The sequence below is a fragment of the Peromyscus eremicus genome, chromosome 3 (assembly GCF_949786415.1).
Source record: "Peromyscus eremicus chromosome 3, PerEre_H2_v1, whole genome shotgun sequence".
Classification (NCBI taxonomy): domain Eukaryota; kingdom Metazoa; phylum Chordata; class Mammalia; order Rodentia; family Cricetidae; genus Peromyscus; species Peromyscus eremicus.
The window spans coordinates 129769502-129793869 of NC_081418.1; the positions used below are offsets into that span (position 1 = coordinate 129769502).

The window sequence follows — 24368 nt, forward strand, 5'->3', positions numbered from 1 at the left end:
GTTGGAAGGCTTCTCTGGTCCCGCCTGGCCCCCGGAGGTCCCATAGCCACTTATAAAATAATCACTCGGAGGCTTATTATTATTTACAAACTGTTTGGTCTATGGCAGGCTTCTTGCTAGCTAGTTCTTATATCTTAAATTAACCCATTTCTATTAATCTATGTTTTGCCACATGTTCTGTGACTTACCAGTCTGCTGGCATGTTGTTCCTTTGGTGGGGTTGGCAGTGGTTGGCATCTCCCCTCCCTCTGCCTTTCTTCTTCCTCTCTCTCTTTCCAGTTGGACTGTACCACCTAACCTTATTCTGCCTCACCATTGTCCAAACAGCTTTATTTATCAACCAATCAGAGCAACACATATTCACAGCATACAGAAAGACATCCCACAGCAATGTACCATTAAGTTTTGTTTTTTGTTTTTTTCCGAGACAGGGTTTCTCTGTGTAGTTTTGGTGCCTGTCCTGGATTTTACTCTGTAGACCAGGCTGGCCTCGAACTCACAGAGATCCACCTGGCTCTGCCTCCCGGGTGCTGGGATTAAAGGCATGCGCCACCACTGCCCAAGAAAAGTTCTTTTACATTTCTTTTTAGTGTATGTGTGTGTCCGTGCGTGTGTGTATACATGTATGTTACAGTGCAAGTGAAGAGGTCAGAGAATAGCGTGTATAAGCTGGTTCTCTCCTTTGGTCATGTGTGTTCTGGGTTATCAAATTCAGGTCCTCGGGCTTGGTGGCAAATGCTTTCATCTTCTGAGCTACATTACTGGCTCCTATTTGTTGTTGTTACTGTCATTTGCAATAAAAACGAAAGCTTTTGTGGGCACTACAACCTATCTGGGAAGTGCTTCTGAAGTCCTTACATAAGGAAATCTTTTTTGTTCTGTTTTGTTTTTAAGATGAGATCTAACTCTGTAGCCTAGGTAAGTCTGGAATTCAGTATGTGGTCCAGGCTGGCCTTAAACTCATGGTGGACTTCTTGCCTCAGCTTTCCAAGTGTCGAATTACAAGCATAAACTCCAGGTATGGACTGGAAACATTTTTTTCAAAATGATGACAGGTCTTACTTTTTCTGGACCTACAATCACTGCACATTACTATAAGCACTGTTCATGTGCTCACCTCACTGTAGTCCACAATTCTGCAAGACATCCTAAGATGTAGCAGGCATTTTACAAAGAAGTGAGGCAAAGAAAAGACAGCCAAAGTATCCTAGAACACACAGTTGATCAGTGGCAGACCCAGCACAACCCAGGAGCATACTGTACAGTCTGAAAACTAATCCTACCGATCTTCAAGTGTTTTTCAGTGATACAGCAGTAAATGAATCTGCATTATTACTCTACTTTTAATTGTAATTATTAATAATTTCTGAATCTTATGTATGAATCAAATATTTTCTAAATAAAGATATATCTCTCAGTAATTTGGGGAAATTGCTTTGTATGAATTAATCTATTCTGAATAATCAGGCATCATTAATCTATTCAACTGTTACATTCAGGAAATACTGAGCACATGATACACATAATGACATTTGCTACAAGGAAATGTTTTCATACTTTTTTTTTAACTGAATTTAAAATGTCTATGATAGTTTAACTTTTAGGACATCAGTTTCATGTTTAATTCATATTAGTATGTTCCATTTCTCAAGCTATTTAGAATGAACAGTGAGAGATCTTAACACCAGATATAGATGGGCTGAGAGATGCTCAGTGGCTAAGAGCACTTGTTGCTCTTGCAGAGGACCCAGGTTTGGCTCCCAGTACCAACATGGCTGCTCACAACCATTCATAACTCCAGTTCCAGGAGACCCAATACCTTCTTCTGGTCTCTGTGGACACTGCATGCCCATGGTACACAGACATACGTGAAGGCAAATACTCACACATATAAAACTTTTTTAAATAATTTTTTTTGAGATGAGGTTTCTCTGCGTAGCCCTGACTGTCCTGGAACTCCCTCAGGCTGGCCTCACAGAGATCCGCCTGCCTCTGCCTCCTGAGTCTTGGGAATAAAGGTATGTGCTAAAAAAAATGAATCTTAAAAAATTTTTTGATTAGAAATTCTGAGGACAATTAATAAATCTTCAGGGAAATGTCAAGTTTAATACCTCAGACACACACACCAAAACACACCGAGTAAGCATACACTTCTCTGCTGGATTCTGACATCGTGCAAACATATTCTAAACACCTCTTTTAAAGAAGATTCTTAAAATCGCACAGTTTTCTCCAGTTACTGCCCACTTTTCTATTATCATTCCTAGCATAAAAAGCTGAGGAGTTGTCTACACTTCTGTAATGCAGTCAGACTTCCACGGTGACCCTTTATTGAAACTGCACTTATTGAAGTCACTTGCCCTGTCTTCCCCTTTCAGCAACACTGATACAGGTTAGTTCTTTGCCTGGAACATCCTGTTGTATTTCCACAAGTAAGTAGTCACGGCTAACATTCCTTCTCAGGGAGTAAGGAACTCATGTTTTACCTCGTCTCACTCTGGTCCGTGTCCCTGCGGCTGCAAACATCCTGCGTTTGTAGGGAGCCACCAGGTGGTAAGGCAGCTTTCTCCGTCCTTGGCATCATGACAGATTCTCTGGACACCCACGTGTCATTCTTCCTTTTCTTCGCTTCCTTCCTAGGGAAGACAGGACCTTTAAAACTATCCATTAAAACAGCCGGTGTTTTAAAAATAATTCTACTGATAGAAATTAAAGAAAAGTGATTTTGGTGAAATTCTGACTCTTTTCCATCTTAATGTACTAAAACCAAAACCACTAGCTAAACATATGCTCAGCAAATGCATAAACATACAACAATGGCACCTGTGATGTATCTGAGTTGATATATGAGATGTTTTGTCTGAGTACAAGGAAAGCTTTTCAGAAGAGGTCGAACTAAGCCTGTGCCTACCCGTAAGTGTTCCCAGATAGGCCCTGCCCCTCCCAACTCCATAGGCCACCTGACTACACATCCAGCTCCCCAAGATCTCCTCCCCCAACTGCTCACTGCCCAGAGTTTACTCAAGAAAGAGCAACCACACTTGATGAGACCCACTAGAAGGCAACAGAAGAAAACCAGCAAGGCGTGATGTTGGAAAAAGTCTGTTCATGGAAACGGCAGCCTACTCTCAAACCTGCAAACCATCAACACAAGTTCCACGAAACAACCAAGTCTCAGCTTTCTTACAACTTAGTTCTCCCCTGAACCTCGCACATGCTCACACTGAAGGAAGAAAGGTGAGGTGAACAGAAGGAAGGAAAGACACAAATGACCTCAGGTGTGCAAGTTCCAGGACAGAAACCAACAAAATCCTCCCAGACATGGGCCCCCAAATTACTAGTTCCACAGCAATGAACACCACGGAGAACAACCCAGAAGATCACGTAGACAAAAAATTCACAAGAATGATATAACTGTGCTGGAACAACTCAGAGGAGATGAATGTACCCCAAGAAAACAAAAGCAAAGACCTGAAGGAAACACAGATGGTAATCACAGATATGAAAATGGAATTAATACGGAGACAGAATTGCTGGAGAAAAGCAGACTGGGGTGGTGCTGGAAATGAAAAACTCAGGAAGTCAGGTAAAATCCTCAGCGGAAGGACTCCGACAGAAGGGTCCTGTGGAAGACAGTCAGGACTGGGAGACGAGGGAAGAGAACTGGATCACTCAGTAAAAGTCAGAGAGAAAAAAAAGAATAGAACATGAGTACACTTCGGGATACAATAAACCTTCGGGAACTAACCTTCAAAATATGTGCATCTCAGAGGAAAGAAAATCATACCACAGTGAAGGTGTAAAAGAAAACTCCCTAAATCTAGAGACAGAGATGTCCATCCAAATACAAGAAACTTACAGAACTGAAACAGACAGATTAGAAAAGAAACTCCCCACAACACACTACAGTCAAAACAAAAAAAAAGCTGTGAGAAAGGTCAAGTCACATACAAGGCTGGCCCATCAGAACAACCTGATTATTGATAGAACACTTCTAATCCAGAAGGGACTAAAAGATATATTCTAAGTTCTGGAAAACCAAACTACCAACCAGACAACTATATCCAGCAAAAAATAAAACCGTTGCATGATAAAAAGAAATTAATATCTGACCACTAAAGAAGACCCAGCTTTTTACTGACTTCAAGAGACTCACCATCAATGACAGACACTGTCTTAAGGAACAAGGATAGAAAAAGGTATTCCAAGTAAATGGAACTAAGAAACAAACATCATAGTTATTTTAATGTCTGACAAGATGGACTTCAAACCAAAACTAGTCAGCAGAGTTAAAGAGGGACACTTCATATTCACTAAAGAACAGTCCACTAAGAGGGTAGTACAATTCTAAACATATGTGTACCAACCAGGTGTGCCCAGACAGTCTACTAGATCTAAAACACAGTCACTGTGAGGGACTTCAGTACCCCACTCTACCCAATAGACAGTTTATCTGCACAAAACTAAACAAAGAAACATTGGAGTTAAGTGACTTCATAAATCAAATGGACGTAACAGACACTCACAGAACACTCCATGCAAACAGGAAAGACACATTCTTCTCAACAGCCCATAAAATTTTCTCCAAACCTTATCACATATTAGGGCACAAAACAAATCTCCATCAATATACAAATACTGAAATAATATCCTCTATTCTATCAGACCACAGTGGAATAAAGCTAGGTATCAGTAACAATAAAAACAGGAAGAACACCAACTCATGGGGACTAAACACACCACTGAATGATAATTGGGTCAAGCAAGACAGCAACAGGAAGTTTAAAAATTCTCAAAACTGAATGTAACTGAAAATGCAATATGTATTATAACAAAGTTTTCTTAAACTAAGTCATCAAACTAAAATGTAATAAATATATTTCAACTGTAAAATAATCAGTATGCTATAGAGGTAACATAATTTATAAATGTGGTTATTCATTTTACATTATAATTTTAAAATGATAGCTTAATACTTTCCTTATTGAGAAGCACTTAGATTATCTCCAACTTCAAGATATGGTGATATTAAAATACATGTTCTTAAAATATGCATACATATAACATATTTAGGTAAATATGTGAAACATATATAACATATCCTTAACACACATTATGTTAGTTACTTAATATGTGTAACACAATATACAAATATCCTTAACATATGTATGCAAAATGGGTTTGTAAGTCATGTTCTAGTCCAGAGGACCTGCCCCTAGGAATGAAGCTGCAGGCCACAGAAAGAGTGCATTTCAAATTATGATACATGCTACTAAGCTAACTGCAAAAAGTATTTACCATTTTCACTTGTTAACAGTGCATGAGAATGCCTTTACTTTTGCCAACCATAGTTATTTTTTTAACAAAATATTAATTAGTGTAATTGGAAAAATATGTCCTTTTATGTTTTTCTGACAATCATGTAAGGCTGAATATCTAATATATGCATAATATTTATTTAATAGTGAATAGTAGCCCAAATTAGAATTGGTTTTATAGGACAGTAATAACTATACATACATGGCTAAATATTGCCATAATCTTACCCATCATGTTCCTCATTCCCCTTCATAGGAAACTGTTGGTCGTCAGTGTTTCCACTCTGTTGACTTACTCCATTATCAACATTGTCAGCAGCACCATTGTATGGACTTCCTGATATTTTTATTTCATTATTTTTGTACTTTCTTTTTTCTTCAACCTTTAATGAAAAGTTGACAGTATGGATAACTTGTTTTTTTGTGGGGGAGCTGAAGAAATGTCTCCATGGCTAAGAGCACTGATTTGGTTCCCAGCACTCACATGGCAGCTCACACCCATCTGTAACTCTTGCTCCAGGGGATCCAATGTACTCTTCTGACCTCTGCCTGCACCAAGCATGCACGTAGTGCACACGTATACATGCAGGCCAGACATACCCACACATAAAATAAAAATACACCTTAAGAAAATAAAAGCCATTATTCAATGGAAAAGGAACTCTTCTTTTTAAAAGTTCTTAGTTTTCACTGGTTTTTACTACTTGACAGTTTAACCATGACTTAGCTTTGACACGTGAGTCCTGGGTTTTATATACTGAGAAAGAGGAATGATAAGCAGAATTGTATTCCCAGGAGTACTTCTTTAAGGCTGCAGATTTTAAAAAAAGTTTATTTTTAAATACTAAGAGTATACACAAAAAAAAAATTAAAAAACAATTTAAATTTTCACCAGTAAAAATAATGTTTTAGATATTTCTAAATCACTAGACTATAATTAAGAAGTAAAAACTAATTCATCTCATTCTAAAATAGGATATTATGAACGAGTAGACTGAATGTGTATATTGTTTGTCTGCAGTATACTTAATTATGTGCTACACTTACTGAGAACAAGTTAGGGTTTTTCGTTTGTTTTTGTTTTAGTATTACAAGGCTTACCTCATCATACATTAAAGATACATTGGCCCTTTTCCTAAAGATCAGTGAGTGGAGAGGAAGCACACTGTTAAGTGCCAAAGTCAATAAATACCAATTAGAAAGAAGAGCAACGTCAATGCCAACTATAAACTCTGGCGGTGTATTCACCTCTATTAAGTCCAGTCACTATCGTCTCTACTCGTTAAACACCGTGGCTGAAACCATGTAGAGTAGCTACCAGTTTCTGACAGGGAAATAAAGTTAGAAAGTTACTGCATTTACTCCAATACTACAGGCCTCACTCCAGACCGATGATTCTCTTAACAGCCAATTGAGCTTATTTTATGTGCTGGCTCAGAGAATGGTTTAAAGTTATTTTGAGTGGACTGAGGGTGAGTGAATGATGCATGTACACGAATGCACCTGTGTTTACATGAGTGTGTACGTGTGTGGGGGTCCAGAGGCCAGAGGAGAATGCTGGTGTCTTCTCTAACACTCGGCCTCATTCCACTGACACACGTCTTTCACTGAAGCTCAAACTCTTTATTTTGGTGCTGGCTACTGAGCCCCCAGAATCATCTGTCTCTACACCAGTGCTGGGGTTACCGACACGCATGTCCACATTAGGCTGTTTTTACATTACTATTGGGATTTGAACTCAGGTCTCTAGATTCTTATACAGGAAGCACTCTTACCCAAGGAAGAATCTCCCTAGTCCTATATGGTGATATTTCATTTGTACTGAAATGTGATTTTTATTTGTATGTTAATAAATAAAGTTGCCTGGGGATCAGAGCTAATAGCAACCCATAGCAGAAGCAGGGCAGTGGTGGCGCACACCTTTAATCCCGGTCACATGACAGGCAGATCTCTGTGTGTTCTCAAGGATACAGCCAGCATGAAGACACACACCTTTAATCTCAATACCAACCATAGAGACCTGGAGGTCTGTATAGACAGGCAGTGACGAGGAGGTCATGTGGTTGGGTTTACAACCAATGAGAAGGCAGAACAGAAAGTCAATAAAAAGACAGACACACAGGAAGTAGGTCTCTTTCTGAGGGGAAGGACAACAGCAGCAGCGAAGGGTAAGAAAGGGTTTTTAGTATCAGCTCTTAGCTACTGCTCTGACTTCTTGGGCTTTTAACTCCGCATTTGGCTCTGTGTTTCTTATTTAATAAGACTGTTACATCTACAGTCCTATTTTAAATTCTAGAACTAGTTAAAATGTTTTCAAAATGAAGTATTAGAGGCTGGAGAGATGGTTCAGTGGTTAAGAGCACATTCTCTTACAGAAGACCTGAGCTTGGTTCTCAGGACACTACTGAGCTAGTATCTGCATGTAACTCCAGCTCCAAGGGATCCTGTACCCTCTTCTGCCCTCTGCAGGCATCTGCACACATATGCACTTGTCCCCACACACATACACATAACAATAAAAAAACTAATTAAACATTAAACTATAATATACTGGTCCTAAAGGCCAGTCTGAACGATACTCATCCAACATGCTACATTACTGGAGTGAACAGCACGTCAAACCGGGATCAAGCTTTCGCGTACCTTCTGCTGGCTGTCTTCAATGCTGCTGAGTCGTTTCTGCTCTTCTCTTGATACCACTTCTAAGTCTGGCTCTGCAGACAAACGCACACAGTCAGTTAGAATAAAATTAGCTTTATAACCATAGAAAAATAATAATTTGTTTTTTCATCTAAGAGTTTAGGTTAAGTTTAATCATTAACTACAAAGCTAAATATTTACAGCCTTAGGAGATACTTTGAATTATCCAAAACTTCAACAAATCATTCAGAAACACTATCTAGAACTAAATTCATTACATATAAAAATCTTAAGGATTCATGCACAAATTCATTCAACATAATCCATCCTGGGGAGGGGTACTAAAAATAGCAGAGAAACATAAACTCACAGGGCACACAATTCCATCTCCTAATAGTGACTTTGGGTTCTGGAATTACTCTTAGTTACATCTTACACCTCTGTCACTGAACACTACTACATGTGAAATGTTTCCACCCACTACTCTGGTGGACTTCTTTCATTTCAGGACTCGAGTCCACTCTGCAAAGCTCTGAGTATCGTTCTTTCTCTCGACTAACCCGAGGTACTGCTGCTTCTAACAAGCCAGTTCCACAATTTGTTAATCCAAACATCTGACTGGCTTAAGATCATCAGTATACTACTACTAAGGTGAAATGATTTAAAGGGCAAACATTATTGATGCTAATAAACAAAGCTTTATTCTCAGCAAGTACCAGCATTCTAGTAAGCACATTACTCAGAAGACAGGAACTTGCTAGGGTGTAGAGGGAGTCCCAACCTCCAGAGTTCAAGTGAACCTCGCCACAGCCTCCTAAGTGGCTAGGCCCACAGATATGCAGCGCTGTCCAACTCTCCAACAAGCATTTTCAAAGTTGGGGAGGCTAAAAAAAAAATCTTATAATCTCATGATTAACCTTTATGAATCCCTAGAAAGTATCAGGATTCTGAACTGCACACAAGTTTCTGAAACATTGCAGTAAGGACATCTGAGTTGAAGCTTGCATTTATTCTTGTAAGTACACTTAAAAACTAGACAGTGACAATTATGGGGACATGAGAAAAGAAAGGAGCCACCACTGCAGCATCTGGTTCTGCCCCATGTCAGCTGAGAAGCAAGGAGTCAAGTGCAATTACTACCTGCTTTAGAGCAGTGGTTCTCAACCTGCCAGTTGCGACTTTGGTTTGGAAGCCGCACATTAGATACCTTGCATTATCAGATATTTACATTAAGATTCTTAACAGTAGCATCGAAATAATTTTATGGTTGAGGGTCACCACAGCATGAGGAACTGTATTAAAGCATTAGGAAGGTTGAGGACCACTGCAATAGAGACTTCTCTTTTCTCAGCAGTAAACCTACAGTTTTCTAGGGATCTCACCAGAAACCCATTTACACTAAAAGATAGAACCCCCTTGCACACCCCTGGTTTAACCAGATTATAATCCCATTCAAGGGACCTCTGGAGACACCTAATAATCTCATTAAAACGAGAGACAAACAACCCTTTGCGATGTAACGTGAAAGCCACCCTACGGCTAACAATTAGACACCACGGTCCTCTGAGAAGCCCATACCCACATTTGCGAATGTCACCTCTCCTTGAGTGTCTGTCTCTCTTTTATCTCCTCTGCTTAGGAACTGCGTTAAAAAGGTCTTTTAACACATTATGGCTCAATGAGACATGCATACCCATGCTTAGGTGTGCTTTATTCATTCCTGAAGGTCTTTCTCTCTACTTTTAGTAAAAACCTCAATCCTGCTTCATCATGGCTGGTGCTGAAATGCTTTTTTTGTGTGTCAAAGTCACAAACTCAGAATGTGACTGAGTTGAAGTCTCTAAGCAATTATGGGAACTCCTCTGGCCTCCAAGGGTGACAGTGTGGAACTGTTCCTGTTTCCTCACCACTGATGGATACCAATAATACTGTCCCAGTATTTATTTCCAATCTTTCAGCAAAACTGGGAGTAAACAATGTTTAGGAATCAGAAGACTGAGCAAGTCCAATATTTAATGTACCTTCCCCCAGAGCATTACACAATTTACCTGATTTGAATGTCTGTACATCCTTCATTCCTACTGTTTTGTTGAGAAGAGTATCTGTCTTTTTGATAGTAGGCTGGATGGGTTTGGAAACAGTTAAATTGTTAAAAATAATTTGTTAAATTGTTAAATATACATTTAACTAATGTCTATTTTATAATATGTAGTTAAAATTCATGATGAAAATATTACTATACCTCCATGACTGGATATTTCCTGAGGGCCTCTAAAAAGCAAAAGGCAAATTGTATGTAATTAAAAATATAGCAAACCTATTTATGCAGTTACCATGGAACCGAACCCTCATGCTATATTGAAAACAATCAGCTCTGCTACCCTCCTCTGCTTAGGCCACAACATATCAGAAATATGTTTGATAAAGAACAAGAGGGTAAGTTTGACAAAACATGCAGTTAGGACTCAAAGTGAGGTGTTTCCAATGACTGTAACTAAAATAGAAGCGTGTATTTGCCAATGTAAACATGCTGATGAACAGACAGAAACGTGACCGTTAGTTAGAGGAACAAGTTACGACTGTGAAGGTAAATTTCAGAGACGACGGTAAAAGCATGTCTTTAATGCAGCACACCAGAATGGTTTATCACATTATTCTACAAGCATTTATCATGGTCTTCAATTTGTCCTATAATTTAGAAAGTACAAAGAAGGATGAAGAGTTCAGGTGAATGGACAATTCACTTCTCACCAGAGAAGCTTTTTTTAAATGACTAGGTTGGACACACACTTGTAGAATAACAGTTAATGAGAACACCAGGTTTTCCATACCCTTGTGGGCTACTGGGATGCCTACATTTCTTGACTCCTCTAGCTTAGCCACCTTAGAGTTTCTTGATCCACTCATGCAAGAAGGTATGTAAGTCACATCTGAGAAATAATGTGCATGTTTTTAATATTAAATGATTATCAAAAGGAAAAAGTAAAATTGAGTTGTCAGATACCAGAATCATAGATATTAATAAACCTTTATTTCAAAATTGGTTTAATATTTATTTAAAACAACAGTTAAGAAATGAACCATACATCTGTAACATGAATCTTAAAAGGTCTTATTAATAGTAAAAACGCGGAGCTAGATATTAGGGTGAAAGCTGAAAGATCAGAGCAACAGAACAAGCCAGCCACCACGTTCTTACCTCTGCGAAATCCTCAGCCTCAAGAGCAAGTGTTCCCGTTTTACTCACGCCTTATATATCTTTCTGTGCCCTGCCATCTTACTTCCTTCCTAGTGCTGGGATTAAAGGCGTGTACCATCATCCCTAGCTGTTTCCAGTGTGGCCTTGAACTCACAAAGATCCATATGATCTCTGCCTCCCAGGTGATAGGATTAAGGATGTGTGCCTCCACTGTCTGACCTCTATGTCTAATTTAGTGGCTGGCTTTGTCTGCTGATCCCCAGATAAGTTTATTAGGGTATACAATATATCACCACATATAGCCAGGTGGTGGTGGCACACACGTTTAATCCCAGCATTCAGGAGGCAGAAGCAAGCAGGGCTCTGTAGTTCAAGGCCAGCCTGGTCTACAGAGTGAGTTCCCTAACATCCCTTCTTCATCAACTCCAAAAGAGCCTAGATTCTGCTCCTTCCTCCAGTTCCAGGGATCCAACAACCTTACACACACATACGTGCAGGCAAAATACCAGTGCACATAAAATATTCCTAAGGTCAAAATTCAGTATGTTGATATTAACAATATGCTATTCTTAAAATACTGATCTACTCTTAGTAACATTTATAGAAAACTGGCCTCCATTTACTGACTCAGTCATTTAGGGCTCAGAGATTCAATTTGATCCAAATGCTAAATCTAGATGTTTTCTCACTGGATAAAGCCTTCAGATGCTGGTCAGTAACCAACATAAAAGTAGGAAAATTTCTAATAAGAAAAAAAAAAAAGAAAGAAAACATAGCCTTTCCTATAGACTTAGCACATCCACTTGGTCTACTCCACAGACTCTCAATCACTCACTTCTCCATTAGTCTTATGTGGAACAATTTCCCATTCATATATTTAATGTAGATCCACAAGTATGCTATCTAACACAATTTTCATAAGTAGATTGAGGTCTTTATGTTTATGATTATCTTTTTGTTAATTTTGAGACAAGTTCTCACTATGTAGTTCTAGCTGTTCTAGAACTCACTCTGTAGAACAGGGTAGCCTTGAACTCACAGAGATCAGTCTGCCTCTGCCTCCCAAATGTTGTGATGAAAGCCACACATCATTATGCCCTGCTCTGGGATCTTTAATGGTATTACGAGGCATATATAAGTATTAGAGGAAAACATTTGAACAATACATGTGATTTTAAGTTTCTTCCTAAAAAAAAAAAAAAAAGAATTAGTCCCCCATTCTATGGGCTACCTGCTTGCTGTGTTATTAGATTCTTCTGCTGTGCAGAAGCTTGACTTCATGCAGCCCCTCTGTTGGTATTTGGGGCTTTTTCCTGTGCTATTGAAGCTCTATTCAGAAACTTGTTACTCGATGTCTTGAAAAGTATTCCCCGTGTTTTGTTTCTTTGCTTGGATAGGTTTTGCTTTTGTTTTTTCAAGAGGGGCTCACTGTGTAGCCCTTGTTCTGGAACTCACCATGTAGACCATGCTGGCCTTGAACTCTCAGAGATCTGCCTGCCTCTGCCTCTGAGTACTGAGACTAAAGGTATTGGCCACCATGTTTGGCTTCCCTTGTATTTCCTTCTCTCATTTCATGGTTTATTTTAAGGTCTTTGATACTCATTTCAAACTGACTTTTGTTCAAGGAGAGGCATGGATCTAATTTCACTCTTCCACAGGTAGACAGCCAGTAGTTTTGTCAACATCATTTGTTAAACAGCTTTATTTCCACTGCAACTTTTAGCCTTTGTCAAAAATTAGGTGGCCATAGTCTTGCTGGTCTATTTCTGGGTCTTCTATTCTGTCTGCTGGTCACAGGTTTGTTTTTATGCCAGAAGGTCTGCCTTGAGCATCCTCGCTCTATAGTATAATTTGAAGTCAGATATTGTGATACCTCCAGCTGCATTCTAATTCCTTAGGGTTGTTTTGGCTATGTGTGGTCTTTATGATTCCTTGTGAATTCTTAGATCTTTTTTCTATGTTAGTGAAATATGACATGGGGCTTTTGATGAGTACTGCATTAAATCTGAAGGTTAATTCTGGCCATAGTGCCATTTCACAATATTAATACTGCCAACCCAGGAGCATGGATTTCCATCATCTAGCATCTTCTTGGATTTCCTTTTTCAAAGTCTTGACATTCTCACTGGAAAGGTCTTTCACATCTTCAGTTAGGTATGTTCCATGTATACTTAATGCTGTGGGATGTTCTGTATGGCAAATGTGTTGCTCTGATTGGTCAATAAATAAAACACTGATTGGCCATTGGCTAGGCAGGAAGTATAGGCAGGACAAGGAGGAGAATAAAGCTGGGAAGTGGAAGGCTGAGTCAGAGAGACACTGCCAGCCACCATGATGAGAAACAGCATGTGAAGATGCTGGTAAGCCACGAGCCATGTGGCAAGATATAGATTAATGGAAATGGATTAATTTAAGCTGTAAGAACAGTTAGCAAGAAGCCTGCCACGGCCATACAGTTTGTAACCAATATAAGTCTCTGTGTTTACTTGGTCGGGGCTGAGAGGCTGTGGGACTGGCGGGTGAGAGAGATTTGCCCTGACTTTGGCCAGGCAGGAAAACTCTAGCAACAACTTAACTCTTCTAAGCTATTATAAATGGGATATTTTTCTTAATTTCTTTCTCAGAGAGTATACTGCTGGTATATATGAAGGCTACTTTACCAACTATATTTCAAACAGAGGACTGATAATTTTGAGAATTTACAAAGAACTGCAGAAGTTAAATACTAAAGAAACAAAACTACCAACCAACAAATGGGCTAATGAAATGGACAGCTTTCAAAAGAAACACAAAAGGCCAATAACTATTTTTAAAGTCTTGAATATCCCTAGTCATCAGGGAAATGCAAATTAGAACTACTCTGAGATTCCACTTGACCCCAGTCAGAATGGCTGCCATTAAGAAATCTGAGAGAGGATGGGTACATTGCTGAACCCTCACCAGAGAAGCTTCTCTGTGCAGAAGATGGGAATTAGCAGAGACCTAGACCTGGACAATGTGCAGAGAGTGAGGGGCTTTGGAGCACTCAGCCCTATATGGAATGTCTTTATCAAATCCTTATTCTCAAGGCTCAGAGATCCATGCAGAAGAGGAGGAGGTGGAGCAATTCTAAGGGCCAGAGGTGGTAGATGACTCCAAGGAAATAGCGTCTTCCAGACACAAAGGGCTGACAGACACAGGAACTCACAGAGACTTTGAAAACAGGCATAGGACATGCACATGTGCAAGTCAAAGTCCCAGAACAAAGAAGGGGAAGTGGACAGAAAGTCCCACCCCTGACCAACAAGCTGTTCGCAACTGATACCTGCTGGGAAAGGGAAGCCAGACCAGTTTTCTCCAATGGAGTGACACCAGGGATAAAAACCACACTCCAGGACAGGTCCCATGCTCAGGAGTAGTTGGCCAACACAAAACAGACTCCATGATTTCTGTACTTTTGTTTTGTTTTGCTACTTTTTGGTCTTTCTGCTTGTTGGTTGGCTTTTGTTTAATTTTGTTTCTGTTTTTTTTTTTTTTTTTTAAGAACATGAAGTTGAGTGGGTAGAAAAGGAAGGAAAGGATATGACCAAAAAATATAGTCTATGAAAAAAATTTCAGCCAATAAATAAGATAAACATTCTTAAATTACACTAGGAGATACCATATGCATACAAGAAGAAATTCTCAAAGAATTAAAAAGTATTTAAAAATAAAAATGAAAGAGATAGACACAATTATAAGAGACTTTTATACATGGTAATTAAAAACCCAGAATTGATTAGCATCTTTCCAAAGTGAGTTTCCAGGGGAGAAAAAATTGGTAGAACGAGAGCTAAAATGAAGCGACTACATCGATTGAGAAAGACGTCACATCAAAGACAGAAAAGTGGGTGACACTCACCTTCAACTACACTGGCTACGTCTACCTCAAGTAACTGGACTCAAAACTCTTGTGGCAAAAATTCTCTCATTTTATATGTTTCTTAAATAATTTAATATTTAGGTATTAATTTTTTCATTGATAATATTCCTAAATGACAAAAATGCTAATTTTGGCTTTAGTAAAGCCACCAATGAAGACATTATGTCCTTCCATCAAGCATGGTTTTGTTATGACTGTCTACTTACTCAGACACCCTAAATTACTTAGTCTTACATCTGTAAACATGTAAACTATCTTCTAACAAGAACTCTTGCATTATTTACTATAATTTATAGTTTTTAAATTAAATACTATTCCTATTTCACCAACAAGGAAAGTGGACACTACAAAGTGACTCCTGCTAATGTATCATTTATTTCTCTTCCTACTTATAAAATAAGAAGTAAGATTTGGCTATACCTATAAAACCTATGAAATCTTGATGTATGAGTTCTTCTGTCACACTAATTAGACAATTTTGTTAGAAGGAAATTAAAAGTCAAACTATACTGTTATTTGCTTTCTTTGTAATGTGCCTTTCCACTTGATTACTCAAACTAAAATGTAGTATAATACCATGATAATCAGAAAGACGAAATAATTATCCCTAAATAACTGTATGAGGCAGGAGAGATGACTTAGCAGTTAAGAGCACTTACTCCTCTTCCAAAGGACCCTGTTTTGGTTTTCAGCACCCACATGGCAGTTCATAACCACCTGGTACTACAGGTCCAGGGGATCCAATGCCCTCTCTGGTCTCCATGCAAACTCCAATGTGGTGCATATGAACTCTCACAGGCAAACATACACACAGAAGTTAAATAAATCTTTAAAGAAAGAATTATAGTAATCAGATTTAGACCAATCTTTTCTAAAATCAGAACTAGCCAATCAACATGAGGTTAGGTCTCTGGATTCAAACTGGCCAGAAGAAAAGACAGACTAATAAGTCATTCAAATACTATGAACTTCAAACAAAACAGTTTACAGAGTACAAATGACTATGGGCACAAGAGGGAAATACAGTGAAGCTGGTCAGAGGGTGATTTCTTTATCAGTTAAGAAGGCCTGTGTCCTTTACCTCCAGATTTACTTTTTTAGGCCATAGTACATTTTTATTTATTTATTTATCTATCTATCTATTTATTTATTTATTTTAACTTCAGGGATAATATCCCTATTATACTCGTATGTCACATGGGTGTGTTTTGTAAGATATAGAAGGAAAAATGAAAAACTAGAACTCAGATCATAATGGCTTAGACCTGATATGATTCAGGATATCACCTCCTACAGCTCCACTCACTATTCTCCTGGAGATGCTATTCTGCTACTCATCCTAGTCTTTATCAGATTCTAGAAGGGAGTTTTCCCAGGACCACAGGACATCAAAGCATAATTGACTTTTACATGCAGAAAATGAGATGCTTGGCCAACTGGGAGAACTGTTAACTAATGCTCTGAGGGGGAAAAAAATGCCACATTTGTGTTAAAGACTACAGAGGCTGACAGTCACAACTTCTGTGGCCACAGAGTATTAGAACATCACAGGTCCAGAACCACACTATCTCCAATTACCTTCAGAACATCTCAGGTCCAGAACCATCTTAATCGCCATTCAAATCTCACCTCGGGATGTGACCTGAGTCTTTGGTCAGCATAGGAAAGTATGAATTGAAGTTTAACGAAAAAAAAAAAAAAGCCATGCCTGTGTTAAACATTCCACTAAACACTGCACAAGGCTGACTAAAATGTCAATAATTATAGAGAATTAGAATGATGCAGGGCCAGAGCCAAGTCATTCTGAGCTACCTTTATCCACAAACAGCCAGCTGTTTATTGTCCATCTCTGTATTTGGCCCATCATCTTTGTGACTAACAAGGATAATCCTTTTTGGAATGTACAGACTCCATAGATTCCACCAACTCAAAGGCTGAGAACATTATTAGATATCATCTGATGCCCAGAGCAGAGACTTTCTGTAACCCATTCCCCTAATGTCTCTACCGTTTATTACGGTGGGTGGATGTATGTGTATGTGTATGTGTGGAGGGGTGTGGATGGGTGGGTGGTGTAGAGGGAAGGAAGAGAGGACTGGGTGCATGTGCCTGCAGGTACACGTAGAGGCCATGGCTGTTCAGACCCTGTTTATTGCCCATAGTGTTTTGTTTGGGGTTTTTTTGGTGGTGGTTCTTGGTGTTTTTGAGACAGACTCTCTCATTGGCTTGGTACCTGCTGGGCAGGCTAGGCTGGCTAGTCAGCAAACCCTGGCGACATGGCTGTCTTTGCCTTCCCAGTCCTGCTACCTGTTTTGAGTTTTTTTTTTGGGGGGAGGGGGTTATTACTGTGTGTTGTGGGAAATTAAATGCAGGTGCTCAAGCTTGCACAGTAAACACAGAAACAGAGCCAACATCCATCATGTATTTTTACAGCATGTTGACTTATGATTATTTTTTTCTATTGGTATTAAAACTCCATGAAACTGTTGTCACATTGGAATATAAATGTGGTGATGTTTTGTTTGTCCTCTAACAAATAAAGCTTGAGTGAAGAACAGAAGGTGGAGCTAGCCATTAGCTAACCATTAGAGGTCTGGAGGTCTATACAGACAACGGACAGGAAGTGATACGGCTGGGTGGAGACAGGAGCTCAGCCCCTCTTCGGTCTGAGGATTCTGTACAGGTAAGAAGTCTCTTTAGTGGCTGCTCCTTTACTTTACTTCTCTGATCTTTCAGCATTTACCCTGATACCTGACTCCAGGTTTTTACTATTAAGACCAATTAGAATTCGCACTACACATGAATAAGTTATCAACAATCCTATCTGGCTCCAAAACAACCTCCTATTTCTCTAGCAGTGAGGGTTATATTTTTGCGTCAACACCAGCAATTGATTCATTAAAGTCAGAGAAACTGCTCTGTGATGAGTCTAATTCCAAATCCTATCATTCTATGTAGTTCGGGAAATGAACCTCAAGTTCCTATCATTCCCCAGAGAGGGCTGAGTTCAACCTTCTTGTGGACTTTTGTCAGGACATGGCTTTCCTGAGCTCTTCAAAACCAATCTCACTATTTTATTCTTTCTATTGTTTTGGTGTTCAGAAAATTTTTCTGTGAAGTAGCAACATTTTAGAGGACAACAAATTATACATGTACATGTGGCTACAGTGTGAGACGGTCCACACAAGCTCCTGTGTTGCACTTGGTCCCCAGCCAGTGGTGATTCCTAAAGGCTGTAAAAGCTTTAGGAGGCGGAGCTTTGCTAGAGGCAGAGAGAGGGTCCTGAGTGGGTCCTGAGGTTTTAATGCCTAGCCTCCCGCTTCCTGCCCATTCTCTCCTTCCTAACCTCAGACACTGTGTGACCAGCTATCTGCACTCTCCCACCATGCCACCCTGATGAAAGACTGTAACCCTTGGTAAGCTGTAAACCCAAATCCACCCTAAGCTGTTTCATGCCAGTCCTTTGGTCAGGTGACAAGCAGAGCACGTGATACCCAGGTGCATGTTTGTCTACAGGAAACAGCAATAGCTCTGCATGGTCAGGTACTCTGACCCCAGGTCTTCTCACAGCCAGAAAGCAGGAGTGGAGCTGACTCTGCTCCTCCCGCACTTGGGAATGAAGCTTCCTTCACATCTCCCATATCTCTAATGCAGTGTACTTTCCCACCCATCACGATACGCACCCCCTTCTCGCCCATCACCTGTCCTCTGCGCTCTCTGCCGTCCTTATCTTTAGTGCCCTTTCCCTCAAGCTTCTGAACAGCTTCCCATGAACAAGCAGAGCAGGGCAGCTGCTAATAACACTTGGTTTACTCTGTTGCTGAACCTTGGGAATTCATGCACAACTTACCACTGCTTACTTCTACAAACTCAGCTGACAACCCACATCATATTCTAAATAGACATCTGTCAAGTGACTTTTTAAACATAAAACAGTTCTTACCTTCTACGTGTCCATGCACTCTAGTCTCTCCTGTCCGATCCAGAGTCCCAGATAAAACACCTACACCCTTCAGTGAAACACTGGCAGAGATACTCTGTTGAAACAGACATCAAAATGAGTTACATACGGATTTCTTAATCATTTTCTAAACACTGTTAGAAAAACAGGACAAGCATGCACTGAAAAGAAACATGTCAATAAAGGAACCTACATGTGCTCTCGATCAAACCTATCTCGGCTCTGCATCTGGTTACCAACTATGACAGTGAGCAGGGAAGAACACATTCCTTAAAAGACTAACTTATTCTCATGTTTCAGCAAGCTGCTAAGCTAAGAACACGTAACATTATTTCACCATGCAATGTAAGAGGACAATTAAGAAAACAGACATCTTAAGAAATTCTTGTAAGTTCACTTACTTAAATACAGCATGAAATATTTAAAATATGTCCAATGACAGAAATTTAAAGTCAAAGTAAGAAACCTGGCAAGTATAGTAAGAAACATTTTCTGTTTTCATAAATAAAAGCGCACAAAAATCAAATGTAGAATGTGACCCCTTCCCAATCAAAAAAGAAATTCCAAAATATGCAGTAAGCTTTGATAAGAAAGGACATAAATGTATTTCAGTGTTTAAAATGTGCTATGGAATTATTTTGTATACAGTATATTATACATCTATGAATGAATATTCAACTTGGTGCTTCTGAATCATCTCTGGACATTTAGATCAAAATGAACAAATGTGACTCATTGGAACGTTCTTGACTCTCATGGGGCTGGCTGCTGCTTTCATCCTCTAGTTGGGAGTTTACACATCATTCTCAGAGAGCATGCTAACGCCACCTCCACTTTGTCCGAAATCCAAACTCCCTCCTATTTTCTTTATATAAAGCAGTTAGACTGACTTACAACAAGTTGTTTGGTCTTCTGTTCTATGATTACCCTAACCTTCAGCCCTCATTTGTAATATTCAGCATCTCACTGCCTCAGACGTAATGGTAACTCAGTCACAGAAATTTACTCAGGGGCAAAGCATTTAAGATCTCATTAGGAAGACCTTACACACTGAATCACTATATTCTTCTAGGTTTTTTCAGTCAACGGTTTCTTGAGACTTACCATTTCCACACTGGAAATGTGTTTGCCACGTCTACCTTCCCATTCTTTTCGTGACACTACTTCTCTACTGCCCTCAAGTGTGAAACTGGCCCTCAGTGTTCATTTCATTCTGAAGAGCAGTAGGATCTTGCTGCCACATATTTGTAGACATGCTATACTCACAAAATGTTTTTATCTCCTCGCCACTTATCTTTATGGCATAACAAAGTCACTGATGTTCAGATAGGTTAATTTCCCCCCAAATTCTATGAATGTTAAATGCCAGAACTAAGTATGAACATGTCTCCTGGTTGTGGTGGTTCCAGTATGCACAGTCACTACAATTCCAAGCTGTCCCCTTCTCTTTCTGTGGTGGTGTCATTAAAACTGGTCATCATTATTGCTATTTATGTTACTTCAAGCACGGATCCTACACAGGTAGTCAGCGTACTTCACTTCTGAAAATGATTTCAATCTATTAAAGAAATTAAACGAAGATAAATTTAAACAGGGCTGCTGTAACCCCACAAGGTTACATTCACTCTTTTCCTTCTCCTGACGTTTCCCTCACAGATTTATACTTTACAATCCAGCAGAATGACACTCTCAAGTCTCATTTGCTATCTTTTCAGGTTTCCGAGGTAAAACTATAGATCCCGATTTCCCTCTGACCCCATGGGACCTGCACACACCCATATCTATCACAGAATCTTTCAGGTCAGGGGTTGAAATGGTTTTTTAATTTTTACTTAATCCAAAGTGGTTCCTTCTGATGTCTACCCCATTAACTGAATCACACAACTTAGCAGCACTTGGTAGAGAACTATTATCTGTAGGCTGAAAATGTGAGGACACAGTGAGGTAGAAGTAAAGTAAGTGCCTCCATTTACGGTATTTGTCAGTACCTCAGAATCCCAAGGAGACTCTTCGTCTTCGTCTTCTCCTAATCCTAAGGCAGACATCATTTCTGTAAGACACGGTCACACGTGCATTAATGAGAACGTTTATCACTGAATTTTAAACACATGCATGTTTATCTACATTCACAAAATTACAGTAGAGATAACAGCAAAAAGGAATTTCACTGGGTTGAAGCAGTTTCAGGAAAAACTAGTATCAGAAAAAAAGGGCAAGAGAAAAGTATTTATAAGAAACAGATAGTATTTCTGATCTAGAATTCAGCTTTTTATAACAGTATTCAAACATGGAAGTTATTTCAAGTGTTCACTAACTCACCACTTTTATTACTTTTGCGCCAATGGTCGCCACAGGTTAAACTGTCAGGGTTTGGCTGTTCTTGTGAGGCCCTTCCGACAGCATCAGCACCAATCTCTTCCCTTCCGACAGCATCAGCACCGCTCTCTTCCCTTCCGACAGCATCAGCAGCATCAGCACCGCTTCCTTCTCTTCCAACAGCATCAGCACCGCTGCTTTCTTCTCTTCCAACTGCGGGCTTAGTTGGTCCTTCCTACGGGGAAAGCATCCAACTTCAGTATTTCAGTGCAATTTACAGGGGGCTATTTACTGTTCAGTGAAAATGGGTGACAGTAGGTCACAGTAAGATAAAGGTCAGTGCCTTCAGTCTGCGACATACCAAACCGAGTACAGAGGACCTAGAAGGCAGACCTGAGGAATGTGAAGAGCAGTGTATGGGGCTGGAAAGACGGCTCAGCAGTTAAGAGTACTTGCCGTGTTTCAGAGGACACGACTGTAATTCTCAGCACCCACATGGGAGCTCAGAACCATATGCAAGCCCAGTCCCAGGGCACCTGATGCTTCTGGCCTACAAGTATACATACATGCAGCAAAATACTCATATAAATAAATCTTTTTAAAAGAGAACATGACTTAATATTTACATGAAAGGAGAAAGGACCCCTCTCCCCCCAAAACCCCATCTAATCAAAAGCGATTCCTGAGCTTTAAAGATAAAAGAATTTACAAACCATTGGGTCAGGTGACTGGCAGGATGGAGAAAAGGTCTGGACTCTGGCTGGTGGTCCAGGACCGATTTCAACTCCATCTTCATCTTCACTATTAGAATTACTATTGTCAAACAGGATTCTGCTTCCTAGGTTCTCAGAGCCACATTTTGTTTCTATTACAGAACAAAACAAAACAAGACGACCACATGAGGACATCTGCTTTGAGATCAACGGGCAGCAGAAGAACAGGCCTCTGCAAATGACTTACGGTTTTTCTTGGACTGCTGAGCAGCTGTCCACAGCTCTGTTAAGTTAATTTTGGGGACATTCTAGAAAAACAAAAATAATTTCGAAAATAACATATAATAAAAATAAAACAATTGTATATTCACTCTTATTATCTGATCTAACACGAAGAATGTTTCTGAATCCTTCAGACAGATTCAAATATTAATTCTGTCATGTACTAACCACAGACCTTCACTGCGTAAAGATCATGGGATACGAATATCACCAAAATTTTACTTTCCTTATACCTAATTATTACACAATTTTGTGATATCCTTTAGTGTATTACTTAAATGAAATAACCTACAACAAAAATTAATTCACAATTTAGAGTACTTCTGAAAACACCAACATTTAAGAAATTTAAACTACTCTGAACACACCACCGTGACTTACATTTTCATAAATTACTTTTAGAGGAGAAACTATGAGGACTGATTTTTCTGCAGCTGTGGGAAAACAGTGTAAGTTATTCTACCTTGTGTGCCAAAAAGCAAAAAGTAAACTATTATATATACGTAGCTCTTTCTAGGAGAGAAGGGAAAAAAGAATAAGTATTTTTTACTGTGGGGCAAAGACTGGCAAAGCCACACACAGCAACTAAAGAGAGGATGTGACTAAATATGCCAACAGTGAAGAGAAAAACACTGACACAGGGCACTGAAGACATGGGACATGTATCCTGGAGGGAAAGTGTGGACATTAAAATGGTAAGGGAGGGACAGAAAGAGTGAAGAAGGGAGGAAAATACTGAATGAGTTTAAGTGAAGAAGAAAGGAGAAAACCTGTCCTGGTTAGGGTTACTACTGCTGCGATGAAACACCAGGACCAAAGCAAGTTAGGGAGGAGCGAGTTTGTCTTACACTTCACATCACTGTTCATCATCAGAGGAAGTCAGGACAGGAACTCAAGCAGGGCGGAACTTGGAGGCAGGAGCTGATGCAAAGGCCATGGAGGGGTGCTGCTTAATGGCTTGCTCAGCCTACTTTCTTATAGAACCCAGGACCAGCAGCCCAGGGATGGCCCTACCGACAATGGGCTGGGTCCTACCCCATTGATCACTAATTGAGAAAATGCCTTATACTCCGATCTTATGGAGGCATTTTCTCAATTGAGGTTTTCCCTTTCAGATAACGCTGGTTTGTATCAAGTTGACATAAAAAAATCCAGTACAACATTGAAGCCTAAGATTTGTACAGAAGTATTAGAGCCTTGATTCATAGTACATCCGTAGTAATTATTTGTGGTTATAATTTGTAGATATTACTAAAATGAAAAGTTTAATTCTGTACTATAAAATAATGCTTTATTAGTTAATCATGGTTATCTACCATCATCTGAGAGATATAACACCATTATCAGATGAAGGAAACATTGCAAAAATAATGTTTCATTAATGTCCTACTTGGAGAAGATTTGCTAATCAAAATTCTATGGGTAATATATAAAGCTTCAAAAATATATTATTTAATCCAATATGGGGAGGGTCTCAAGATAAGCTTAAGATATTTTAATCATCTCATTGATAATTGAAAATTCACAGTTTCAGGACAGTAGACATATACTGGTGCCTTCTTCTTTTTCATGATACTTTTCTAATCTGCTTTTGTTTTGTTTTGTTTTTTACATGACATTTGCTCAGTGTAGCTCACATGAGTTTACATCTAAACCTCAAAAGCAAATAAAAAGCAAGCATGTTTTTAGAAATTCAATAGACTTTATGTTTTTTATATGTGATATTTCCTCTACACAATGCACCTGAGTTTACATTAAAAAGGAATATAAAGGTAAGCCATAGTTCTCAAAATTCCAAAGACTTTATTTGGGGGTAGAACACTTACTCTTCAAGTATATAGTTAAAACTGGAGGGAATGATGTGGGAAAACCCTCTCAATATAGACTGTAATAAACAGACTTAAGTTGGAGCATTTTTACAATTTCTGGTATTATGGTAATTTATATGCAGACTAAGGATAGAAATAATAGAAAAAGCTCACCTAAAAACTATATCATACAGCTAGGCAGTGTTGGTGTATGCTTTTAATCCTAGCAC

The 24368-nt window shown here is 39.2% G+C and overlaps 1 protein-coding gene and 1 long non-coding RNA gene across 2 annotated transcripts in view; one reads left to right on the forward strand and one right to left on the reverse strand.

Annotated features, from left to right (window-relative positions):
• Ankrd30a (ankyrin repeat domain 30A) overlaps window positions 1-24368 on the reverse strand; it is a 77744-nt gene that overhangs the window by 37484 nt on the left and 15892 nt on the right. Inside the window, exons 8-18 of the mRNA XM_059258462.1 lie at window positions 22296-22356; window positions 22049-22200; window positions 21339-21462; window positions 21008-21069; window positions 19002-19095; window positions 10790-10888; window positions 10201-10229; window positions 10007-10079; window positions 7962-8032; window positions 5547-5701; window positions 2487-2636 (exon numbers count right to left, since the gene is read on the reverse strand). Coding sequence (XP_059114445.1) covers window positions 2487-2636; window positions 5547-5701; window positions 7962-8032; window positions 10007-10079; window positions 10201-10229; window positions 10790-10888; window positions 19002-19095; window positions 21008-21069; window positions 21339-21462; window positions 22049-22200; window positions 22296-22356 — 1070 coding nt within the window. The remainder of the gene's footprint in view (window positions 1-2486; window positions 2637-5546; window positions 5702-7961; window positions 8033-10006; window positions 10080-10200; window positions 10230-10789; window positions 10889-19001; window positions 19096-21007; window positions 21070-21338; window positions 21463-22048; window positions 22201-22295; window positions 22357-24368) is intronic.
• On the forward strand, window positions 17601-22412 carry LOC131907337 (uncharacterized). The gene is made up of 2 exons (XR_009378370.1): window positions 17601-17741; window positions 22210-22412. It is a non-coding gene; the product is annotated as an uncharacterized LOC131907337 (long non-coding RNA).